The sequence below is a fragment of the Eschrichtius robustus genome, chromosome 11 (assembly GCF_028021215.1).
Source record: "Eschrichtius robustus isolate mEscRob2 chromosome 11, mEscRob2.pri, whole genome shotgun sequence".
NCBI classification, from domain to species: domain Eukaryota; kingdom Metazoa; phylum Chordata; class Mammalia; order Artiodactyla; family Eschrichtiidae; genus Eschrichtius; species Eschrichtius robustus.
Window position 1 is genome coordinate 76,160,966 of NC_090834.1, and position 11,592 is coordinate 76,172,557.

Consider the following 11,592-nt stretch of genomic DNA (forward strand, 5'->3'; position numbering starts at 1 on the left):
AATTGGCTGCATTTCATTCGTGAGCCTGGCAATCTGATGGAGAAGTTTTAAGACAATTGCTAAACCTTAGGGAATTACCCCAGAATAAAAGAAAATCATCCTCATGTTGTTTATAACACAGAAGCAAACTCCACGTTTTGTTGCCGTTTCTGAGTTTTCATGAAATGTGTAATATTGCAAAGCCCATGATAAGGACAGAAGGATCAGCTCTTCAGCAGTTTTATTAGTTTGATTTTCCTTTTAGAATTTGCTACCATGTTGTCTGTTTCCTCCGGGACCCCCTGTTTTCTTCTCCATTAGCACTAACTAGAAAGAAGCTTAGCCAACAGATTCTAGAAGACTCCTTCCCTTTGCCCGTTGCTTCCTCCTCCTCCTCACTCTTTCCACAGCTGACACGAGAATTCATTACATCCTCTGCACAATTTTTTTTTTAAACTATCTCTCTGTTTTTTTTGAAAATTTCCCCCTATTTGAAAGAAAAGATCCAGAGACGTACAAGTTACCACTTAAACTTTTATTTATGGCCTCTCCCACCCAGGTATCGTAAATAATAAAAGCATTTGTTACGGATTAGACTTTTAATAATTTTCTTCCAAAGATCTCTTCTAACTTCGGGTAAAGACTGTGATCACTTCTGAAGAGAAATACTGTCCAACTACCAACAAAAGGATGTTTGGGGAGGGGTTTCCATCTGGGTAGGATACTTGGCAAGTGCTTTAGGCCGATGAGAGACCTGAGAAACGGTGCACTTTTCACTCTTTCTTTTCCACTTGATGTGTAAGGCCCCCAAACCCAATACCTGTAGGGCCAAAATTTTTGGCGTAGCAAACTGTGAACGAGAGAGAAGAGGACGGGGGAGAGAATGGGTTGGTCAGCACCATCATTTCCGTTCCCTCTGTCTGAGCACAGTCCTTTTGCCTGGGAGAGGCATCCTTTTGACAAATGTGTTTGTAAGTTAACTTTTAAACACATTGAACTGGATTTATTTTAGATCTGCTAATAAAACTGTTTATACTTCTTTGCACTTCGCTAGGTGTGTTCAGAGACATTTTCTCATTTGAGTTGACATAATCTGGCTGCCGGCTGCCTGCCCAGCCTCATCCCCTCCCGCCTCCGCCTCCCTGCCTGCCCTCCAGATACACACAACTGCTTGCAGTTCCTGGAACGAGCCATGATGGCCTGGCCTTGGTGCCTTTGCACTCACTGCTCCTTGTTCCTGGAACGCCCCCTCCCAAACCCACGTTCACCCTTCAAGGCCCAGAGGAAGCTTCTCTTCTAAGAAGGTTTCCCGACACCCCCAGCCAATCACTTGCCCCTTTTTGCACCCTGCGTTGTGTAGCATCCTCTACTAGAGCTTGTAGCACTTGGGAATGCAATTACTTCTCTATAGGTTGATCTCCCTACTGGCTGCGGCAACATTTTAGAATTCTATGGCCTGTGAATGCTGAGAACCCTCTGTACCCTCTACTGCCAGGAGAAGGCAGCCCCTGTCAGATAGTGCATCAGTTTCCATCCTGTCTCATCCTGGGAGAAGCTGGGCCACCTACAGTCTTCATTAGTAGTGTCCTCCCCCTTGCCTCTCCCCAGCTCTTAACACACACATTTGGAGATCCTGAGACACCATCATTGAGTGAAAGGGTGGGAGGACCCTGCTGAGAAACAGAAGAGGCCTAGGAGGGGCTCTGAGGGTGAGGACACATTGCCCTGGCCCTAAAGCATCCCTTCGTCTTCGTAGCATTAGGAAGGAGCTAAGCCTCTATTGCCTCTCTGCAAGACAAAGGGATGATGGAGGCAGTTAGGGGCAGAGCTGTGAGGACCAGAAGGGAAACCAGCTTGTCAGTTCGCTTTCTGTGATCACATCAGAAACAGAAATGTCAGAAAGGAAGGAGGGAGAGAGCAAGGGAGGGAGGGAAGGGGGCCGGGAAAGAAGGAAAGGAGGGAGGGAGGAAGGAGATAGACGTGTCTTGATAAATTCAGGAGAGGCCGAACACAGTTCATCCGCACACCCCGCAGTGCTGTCACCCTTATCTGCCAGTCAAGTGGACAGAATGTTCAGGTTTTTGGAAGGGAATGTGATGTTTTTGTCCAGACCTAAGGCCTCTTCCAAGGCCAGTCAGGACACTGCTTCCTCCTTGTCCCCTCTCCCCCCAGGTGCTCAGGAACTACTGGGCATCTATAAGTATCAGGTCCCCCCAGATGTCCCTATGGAGAGGACCAGAGCTGGGTCAGGCAGGAGGTTACTTTCCCTTAGGTGGCTTTGCTCCCCATCCTGTGAGCTCAAACCTGGCTCAGGCTGAGAAGCCATGCCTCTGGGCAGACACAAGCCTCTTGGCAGGAACACAACTTCCCCTGCCAAGAACCCTCCCTGGGAAAACATCTCAAGAGAGTCTCTGGAACCACTCACCTTTGCAATAAAGTTCCCCATCTTTGTCAGTGACGTTTGTGGACTCTAGACTCTTCCCACAGATAGCGCAGCGAAAACAGGTCTTGTGCCAAGGCTGCAGGGCACAGGAGAACAGGCAGTTCAATATTTAATAGGGCAGGCAGGGCATTTATTTCCGTGTCAAGTCCCCTGACCAGCAGCATGTAAAGGAGTGCCCTTTTCTTAACCATTCACCCACCTAATAGGCCCCCGGAATAATTATTCTGGCTATGGGCTTGGCCAGCGATTCTTAGGACCCCTAAAAATGAATAGATCAAGGTGATTTCCATATGTATTCCTTCAGGACAGACTAAATAGAATAGGGCTTCCCATTTCTAGAAGATCCAAAATACTGAAGAGAGGGGAACTTGGACTTGAGGCAGTGGGTAACATATTGAATATAAAATGAAAAAAGAGAAAAGGTGAAGAAATGGGCAATCATCCAGGGAATTCAACTTCATTTTAACTCTTTGTGTATTTTTTTTTAATTGAAGTATCGTTGATTTACAATGTTGTAGTAGTTTCGGGTGTACAGCAAAGTGATATATATATATATATATATATATATATATATATATATATATATACTTTTTCAGATTCTTTTTCATTATAGGTTATTACAAGATACTGAATATAGTTCCCTGTGATATACAGTAGGTAGGTCCTTGATGTTTATCTACTTTATATATAATAGTGTGTATACGTTAACCCCCAACTCCTAATTTATCCACCCCCCCACTTCCCCTTTGGTAACCATAAGTTTGTTTTCTATATCTGTGACTCTATTTCTGTTTTGTAAATAATTTCATTTGTATCAATTTTTTTAGATTCCACTATAAGTGATATCATATGATATTTGTCTTTGTATGACTTACTTCACTTAGTATGATCATCTCTAGGTCCGTCCACGTTGCTGCAAATGGCATTATTTCATTCTTTTTTATGGCTGAGAAATATTCCATTTGTGTGTGTGTGGTATATATATCACACACATATATATAGCACACACACATATATATACACACCACATTCTTTTTTAAAATTTTTTTTGGCCACACTGTGTGGCATGTGGGATCTTAGTTCCCTGACCAGGGCTCAAACCTGCACCCCCTGCAGTGAAAGCATGGAGTCTTAACCACCGGACTACCAGGGAAGTACCTATACACCACATTCTTTATCCATTTCTCTGTTGATGAACATTTAGGTTGCTTCCATGTCTTGGCTATTGTAAATAGTGCTGCTATGAACATTGGGGTGCATGTATCTTTTTGACTTAGAATTTTCATCTTTTCCAGATACATAGGAATGGGATTGCTGGATCATATGGTAACTCTATTTTTAGTTTTTTAAGGAACCTCCATACTGTTCTCCATAGTGACTGCACCAGTTTACATTCCTACCAACAGTGTAGGAGGGATCCCTTTTCTCCACACCCTCTCCAGTGTTTATTATTTGTAACCTTTTTGATACTCTCCCTGTATTTCTGATGGAAGAGAGTTGCGTGGCTTGGATCATCCAGAAGACTGTCTGCCTTCTTCATATCTGCGTGTCTTCCAGGCACAGCCCAGGGTCCTCACCTGTATTTAAATGGCCAGTCCTGGGGTGGAGACTGCCCCTATATTTGGAGTCAGACACTCTCCGTGGCCTTCCTCCCCCTACTTAGTATAAACACGATTTTTGTCTTTCTTCAGGCTCAGATCCTTCGGTGAACACCCTGGCTTCAGGCCTGAAACTGGAGCTTGTAGACAAGTGTGTGTTACTGTCTCAGACATCAGATGACTTTCCCGATTGCCAGGACATTTGTGAGCGAGGATGCTTCTCACTGCTGTGGGGTGTTTGCTCTGTGCATCAGTGTGATGCCAGTAGCAGGCTGAGTTATGCAGTGGTGACAGCTCCCAGGGCTGACACTTTTCTGGAAGGATTGTGGACACAGGATAGGGGAGCCTGTGTGCCTTTGTTTCTCCAGAGCTCCTAGCTGGGTGCCTCCCCCTAGTGGGTTAATGCTTACTGCATCGAATTCCACCAGTTCCAGTTTCCTAGAGCACTGCAGGGTGACAGTGACAGCCCGGGAAAGTGGGTAAGGATGGGTGGCTCCTAAGTGGTTCCTGGGAGCTAAGGAGGGTCTGGCCTCCACCCGCCCTCAGTTCCTACTTTCTTCTCTCATTCCTCCCAGTATCCCATCTGACTCATATAGAAGGCCTTACCTTGCCACCTCCCATCACCTTCTCAGCAGCATAGACTGACTTTCTGCATCGAGGGCACTTCTCCGACTCTCCAAACTTCGAAGTGAACTTGGAAGGGTTGCTGGTGGTGGCAGAGCGTGCCTGCTTTGGGGACCTGGTGGAAATTGACAAGTGAATGAAACCTATAGACTTCCCTTGGCAAACAGTACTAGCTGTGTGACTTTGAGCAAGTTACTTAACTTCTCTGTGCCTTAGACGCCTCATCTGGAAAGTGGGGATAGTCATAGTGCCTTCCTTACAGGGTTGTCGAGAAGGTTAAATGAGGCCACATGAGTAAAGCACTTAGAACAGTGCCTGCCTGGCCTGTTGTAAGGGCTAATGAATGTTAGCCAGAATTCACTTACCTCTTTCCTTTCTGTTGTAAAGCACTTCACAAGTGTTCCACGTATGTTAGCTTGTATAATTACCCTTGTCTTGTTATGTTGCTGTGATTGTTCGTTTAGGGTTTTCTATACCATCTTGAAACCCATGGGTCTGCTTTCCAAAATGAGTAAAAATATTACAGGGCAAGATGGGATCTTGACAGTTGATACTAAACAAACCATAGTCCAATGAGCTGATGCTTATCACAATTCAAATTGTCACCCTGCATCCAAAGGTCCCCTGTCCTCTTGAGAGCAAAGTCTAAGAAAGAGGCACAATAATAACCCCGTGATTCCACATCTTTTTGTGTTTCCTTGTACGTTTATTGTTTGAGCCTCACCATAACCCTCTAGAGTAGGCAGGGCTAGCTGGAGGAGAGCATGGGCCAGAGGGGTAAGTGCCCAAGGTTAGCGGCTCATAACTGGTGGAGCTGGGATGAAACCCACGTCTCCAGACTCTTCCTGGCTGTGCAGCACCACAGGAAAGCCCTAACGTAGAAGAGTGAACTTTGGGTAATGTGAGGCAGAGAATGCAGCTGGTATCATCTTTCTTTTTAAAATAGCATCTCCGGTTGGGATTGAGTAGTGAGAAAAAATTTATATGACTAATCACACATCCCTGCAGTTTTCCAGGCTCTACCATGGGCTACTGTCTTTGGAAGGGACCAGATGACTCTTCAGATGCTCTCATTATTCTCTGGGGGACACTGCCTCAGTTGGGCTGGGCCTTTCTGCCAGTCCCACCACAGAGCTGAGCCCGGGTACCAGCTGGCCAGACAGCAGCTGCAGGCCAGTGACCGTCAGTCTATATACTCAGTTTTGGGATGGAGGTCAGCATGATCATCAAGTAGAACAGACTGGTAGATGGAGGTGGCACAGTGTGAAATCCTGGCTTCCCTAGGATAATGTTGGGGAAACCTCAACATTGTATTGGCAACAGGCAGCAAGGGAGACTTACAGAAAGTTATAATTGTTTACTCCTGAGGCACAGCCCATCCCCACAGAGCCACTCCCCACTGTGATGCAGACGTTAGTCATCTTACAACCCAAGGGAAGAAATCTTTCAGTGACAAGCACACAGAGGATGGCCGTTGCGTCCCTGCCATATTTATGTGATTTACACAAAAATGCTCAACGGGGAAGAAAAGAGACCATGCAGTTTTGCAGAGGTCAAACAATAGAACATCTGTACATTCTGGGTTTTCTCTTGACATGCAAACCAAGAGCCATGGTGTAAAAGTAATTGCCCTTTTGAAAGGCAGATAATTTAAAGAGAGTCTTCGGAGAAATGACACATTGTTAAAACTTGGTCAGACTGAGTATTCCTATTGTTGGCAAGTCAGCAATAGAGTCCATTCTCCCACTTCCAGAAAAGGTTGCCATGGGAACAGAATGAACCGTCCTGATAGCTGGGGCTCTACGGGCTGGGAGAAGCAGGGTAGTACTCACTGTTGGAACTGGAGGCCCAGGTGTTCACCCGTGTCCGTGCTGAGGCAGCCAGCACCTTGTCCATACCCGATCCCCTTGGGGCCGTACCTGCGCCCGTAGCAGACCTTACAGTAGATCTCTGACTCGTGAGCTGCCACTGTGGTGCTGTCCAGAGCCTTCTTGCAGGCCACTGTTGAGGAAAGGATGGTCAGGGGGTTAGGGATGAGATTCCTCCCCCCTTTCCTGCACCCCCAATACCCTGACTGGGGCCAAGGGACTCAGCACAAGGGCCCCCCCCCCAGCCAAGAACACAACTTTGATTCCTGACCAGAGCATCTGTCCTGAGTCGTAGATTCCAAGGCAGTCCTGTTTCACAGATGAGGAAATTGGAGCACAGAGAAGGGAAGTAATGTTTTCAGTGGTACCCAGCTAGAAAGAGGTGGAGGCCAGGACTGGAACCTGGTGTGTGATCTTGGACCAGCTAAGAATATTGTCCCTGAACGGGGACAACCTGCACTCCTGAGTGTCTCACCACAAATGACATCGGGAAGTGTGAGTGTATATGTGTGTGGGTGAGTAGGGGGTGAGGGGCTGAGGCAGGGGAGGAACTTATTTTTTTCTTAATCATATCAGAATCAGCATTGAGCAGTTTCTCTACTTAAAATGGATTTTGAAAAGCACTTTGATATTCAAGGAGATAATTACGGCTGAGACTTCTTTTGATCCACTTCTGGAAGCAGGGGAGGCAATGAAGACCTGCTGTTAGGCTTATATTGGCTCAAGCCCCTTGGTTACTGTATATCACCTAATGTAAAGTATCCCCCATACTTTAGCCTAGTATAGTTATTATACACATGCTGTGTATATACATTATACATAGTATGTAAGACAATCCCCTATTTTTCCAAAGAGAAAATTAATAGAAAATCTTCTATTAATTAGATTTTTCTATTAATAGAAAAATTTTTGCCAACTTGAATAAATAAACGTTTAAGGATGTAAATGGAAGTGTCAAATACCTGCTTGTAACATGTAATTTAATAATATAAATCAACAATATATGGATTTGGAGATGTTAACTTTTTTCTAATCTGACACAAATTCGGGAAACAATTGTATCCAAATTATTCCTCTGCGTCTTCAACATCAGCATCTCCCTTCTCAACAGTGTCTTTCTGAGGCAGCTGACCCAGCTCTCCAGAGCAGCTTATCCCCACTTCTGTCTGTGTCTTTTAGAGGCAGCCCTGTTTACCTGAGTAGGAGGCTGTCACCTGGAAATTGTATCTCAGCAAGAAGTACCTATTAGCAATAATATTAGGGCAGCATTAAAAAGTATGTAGTATCTCCACAGCCTAATACCTTGCTGTACCGCTTTGTAATGATGATCCGTAAAGATTGTTTAGGGTGATACTCAGTGCTTTGTAATAGTGAGGTCATACCCCCAGGAATAATAATATATGGGCATTCAATTTATTTGCCTCCTTTTTAAAAAAACAGTTCCATCAAGTGACCTCTATAAGCAATCCAGCTTTGAATGAAGTTGTTTCAGGCTAATATGCCTTTCTCAAGTGGTTATTTATTTAAAAAAAAAAAAAGTGTTATTGAATACAAGAGTGGGAGAAGAAGATAAGGTTGTAGATGAGGTAGGATTGGCCAGAGGTTGGTGGTTATGTGGCTGGGCAAACAGGCGTATGGGAGTTCATTAAATAATTATGTCAATATTGTTTGTAAGAATTTCTATTAAAAAACAGTTTAAATAAATGGAGTAATTGAGAGACTGTCCTGTAGCATGAGTGACTTTATAAGACTTTGAAGCCAAGGCAAACCCTTTTAATGAGGAATAATTTTGGGGGGAATTTGCCTTATATTTGAGCGTATAAGGTATATACCTGTCTCTGCCCTTCCTGTAGCTGTCAGTTACTAATCTCCAGAACAACTTGGTTTTTTTTGTTTTTTTGTTGTTTTTTTTTTCAGAACAACTTGTTGACTATTCATTTATGTTCTATACTCTGAGTTCTTTGAGGGCAAAACAGTTTTAATATCCCCAGAATGTAGCACAGAGCCTAGCCCAGAGTTAGTCCTCCGTAAACATTTGTTGAGTGAATGAATGAATGAATGCATGCATGCATGCATGTGTGAATGAAGATCAGTGACTTGTCCATGATTATACAGTGGTAAATTGCAGAGCCATGACTGGCCTCAGGTCCTTTGACTCCTACTCCAGTGCTCGTTCCCATCACTCCAGGACTGCCTATACCCTGTCTTGTCCTGGCCAATTCTATAGCCACTCCCTGGCTTCTGACTAGCTTTCACACACAGGCGCAGCAGAACTGTGCTGTGTAATACCGTAGCCACTCACCCGCCACATGATGTTATAATGTGTATATTGGTGACACGTTGAAATTATAATTTTTTGATATATTGGGTTAAATGTTTTAAAATTAATTGCACCTGTTCCTTTTCACCTTTTTAAAAGTAAGTTTACTAGAAAATTTAAGTTTCCATGTGTGGCTTGCATTATGTATCTTTTGGACAGCACTGGTAGGGGGGTTAAGATTTGTCTAGAAGTTTGGAGAACACTGGCCAGGAGACAAGCTAAGGTAGACTCTGCCTCTCTGACCTCTATTTCCAGCAACTACAGGTTGACCTGTGGACAGACCACTCTTGTGACGATACTACAGAAAATCACGCTCCTCTCCAGGATCCTTCTGTCCACCACTGCAGAAACCTGTACTGCTCAGACCCCCATCCCACCCACAGGTTCTAAGGAGAATATCCAGGGGTTGAAAGGGATGCACCAGCAAATGCTCACATCGTTCTTCCATGGCTCCGTTAAACAGGGCATCCTCCTGCTGCCTGGGAAAACAAGACACCCCTCGCCATGGAAAGCATCCCCACCGTTGCCTGTTCCCACTCAGACATCCAAGTTGATGAAAGGAGAATAAAGGCCTAGAAAACTGGATCTCAGATGAAGAAACCCAGCTTTCTTCTTACAACAACTTGTGTGGCAGGTATAACCATCTCTATTTTATAAATGGGGAAATTGAGGCTCACAGTGGTGACTTACCCAAGGTCACACAGTTAAAGTGCATGGTAGAGCCCAGACTCAAACCCTAGTCATTTTCACTCCAACTCCAGTGTTCTTTCCAATATTCCTTTCCCCCACTGTTTTTAAAGAACACTAGCTGTATTTGGACAAAAGCCAGAGGGTTATGCTCTCTTGAGCAATGACTTCTGGATCATTGTGATGATAATGGTGAATCTGATGAATGTGTATGATGGCTTAAAAAGAATTACGCATCATTAAAACCTAAAGCATTAGTAAATCCACCCACCCAATCGCTCACAGCAGTGTTTCCCCCTATTCCTTGGTGAGAATTATGTTTGTTGTGGGAGGTGAGGGATAATGGAAACTCCCGCAGCAGAGAAAGCGCTACTATTTCTGGAGGATGAAGTGTCTCCATGCCCTAACAGATGGAGCCCAACCCTTGAAGTTCTGTTTGAAACAGCTTGAGGCAACGCAATGCCTTGCGGCTGCTGGGCGAAGACATGGGGGCGGATGGGTCTCGAAGGGCTGGGGAGCGGGCGTCTGCGAAATGTCCAGTAAAGCTAACCCTTAAGCCAGACCTACTGCAGGGGAGCAAAGAAGGCAAGTGGCCAAGACAGAACTGCTCTCCTAGAATAGGATTAAGCTGCTAGGAAACTCTAGAATGCAGTCGTGTTGAAGAGACTGGACTGGGAATCTGAAGGTACAGACTCTGCTCCTGGCTCTGCTGCAGATGCCAGTGACCCAGGCTTAGAGATGAGACATGACTTGTCCAAAGTCACATGAGTTGGGTAGAGCCTGACTCCCAGGTGGACCACAGGGTTTTAAATGTCCCCCTAGTTTTGACATTTGTGAAACTGTCCAGCAGGGAACGGTGAAGATTCCCCTTGTCAAGCTGATGGTGCCCCAAACGCTTCCCTTTCCGACGCTTCCAGAATTGTCATCTGTTGCCCCCCAGCCTGACACAGGTTCTTTCTTAGGAAAGACCAGTTGCAGCTGGCTTCAGTGACCGCTGGCCTGTGGGGACAGCACATCAAGCCAAGTCCATCCTGGCTGCAGATAAGTGATGGCTTTCTTTCTCTGCCAAGTCACACTTTGTAAATGTCGCCACTGGGTCAAGTTTTCACCACTGGGAGCTTGTTCTGACTTTGAGCTTCAGGGAAATGGCCTCTGAGCTGGACAAGTGGTTGGAGAGGGGGTGCTCAGGAGAGCACCATCCCTTCTTTAGGTGGGGCCCCAAAGTGATATCCCTAACAAGTTCCCAGGGTATGCCGATGCTGCTGGCCCCCAGGCCATACTCTGAGAACTACTGATACACAGTATCTGTGACTAAGTGTGAACTCTGAAGTGCTGAGGGGCCGTCATGGTGTTCACCCAACTCACTGCAGTGGAAACAGGTCTTGTGGAAACTCCTTCCATTGCACTGGATTTCTTCCGCATGGTAGACGGCCTTTCCGCAGGCTCCGCATTTCGCTCCTCCGCCCCAGTTTGGCATCTTGAAGACTCTCTGGTCAAGGTCAAGTCTAACAGGACATAAAGCAAATACCCTAAATTTAGGCAACCTCAAGAGTGAGCCAATCCCAATCAACATATACACACTAATATATATAAAATAGGTAATTAATAAGGAGCTACTGTATAGCACAGGGAACTGTACTCAGTACGCTGTAATGGCCTATATGGGAAAAGAATCTAAAAAAGAGTGGATATATGTATATGTATAACTGATTCACTTTGCTGTACAGCAGAAAGTAACACAACATTGTAAATCAACTATACTCCAATAAAAATTAAAAAAAAAAAAAAAAAAGAGTGAACCAATCCCTAGTAGTGCTGTGGTCCGAAGACCAGGATCCAGCCCCAGTTTGTTGATGGTTCATTCATTCCTTCAGCAAATGGTTATTGTGTGTAAGTCACTGGATAAGCTCAGATACTCAGAGCAAGCTCTGAGCAAGTCACTTTACCACTTTGGGACTCAGTTTCCTCTTTTGTTAAATTTCAGTAGCCCCTGCTCTTATGTACCTCACAGGGTCCTTAGAAGGAGTGGATAAGCTAGTTTTGTGTATCTGAAGTTGTATGCAAATATTCAGT

The 11,592-nt window shown here is 45.0% G+C and overlaps 1 protein-coding gene across 2 annotated transcripts; it reads right to left on the reverse strand.

Annotated features, from left to right (window-relative positions):
- Nucleotides 1-514: 514 nt before the first annotated feature.
- On the reverse strand, nt 515-11,011 carry CSRP3 (cysteine and glycine rich protein 3). Of its 2 annotated transcripts, none has more exons than XM_068555314.1 (5): nt 10,885-11,011; nt 6,477-6,645; nt 4,627-4,759; nt 2,405-2,498; nt 515-829 (listed from the first exon to the last, which is right to left on the reverse strand). In XM_068555314.1, the coding sequence occupies exons 1-5, from the start codon at nt 10,994-10,996 to the stop codon at nt 753-755; spliced, it is 585 nt and encodes a 194-aa protein (XP_068411415.1). In that variant the 5' UTR covers nt 10,997-11,011; the 3' UTR covers nt 515-752. The 2 variants fall into 2 exon arrangements, with proteins under 2 accessions (XP_068411415.1, XP_068411417.1); XM_068555316.1 differs by having other exon boundaries at nt 4,645-4,759; nt 10,885-10,996.
- Nucleotides 11,012-11,592: the final 581 nt, after the last annotated feature.

Bases quoted from the DNA above. Each gene is read 5' to 3' on its own strand.
- CSRP3 (XM_068555314.1), bottom strand. From the start codon at position 10,996: ATGCCAAACTGGGGCGGAGGAGCGAAATGCGGAGCCTGCGGAAAGGCC. The intron at 6,646-10,884 runs GTGAGTTGGGTG...TTTCCTCAACAG, and splicing joins CAAGACCTGTTTCCACTGCA to TGGCCTGCAAGAAGGCTCTG. The intron at 4,760-6,476 runs GTGAGTACTACC...AATTTCCACCAG, and splicing joins CTGGGCCTCCAGTTCCAACA to GTCCCCAAAGCAGGCACGCT.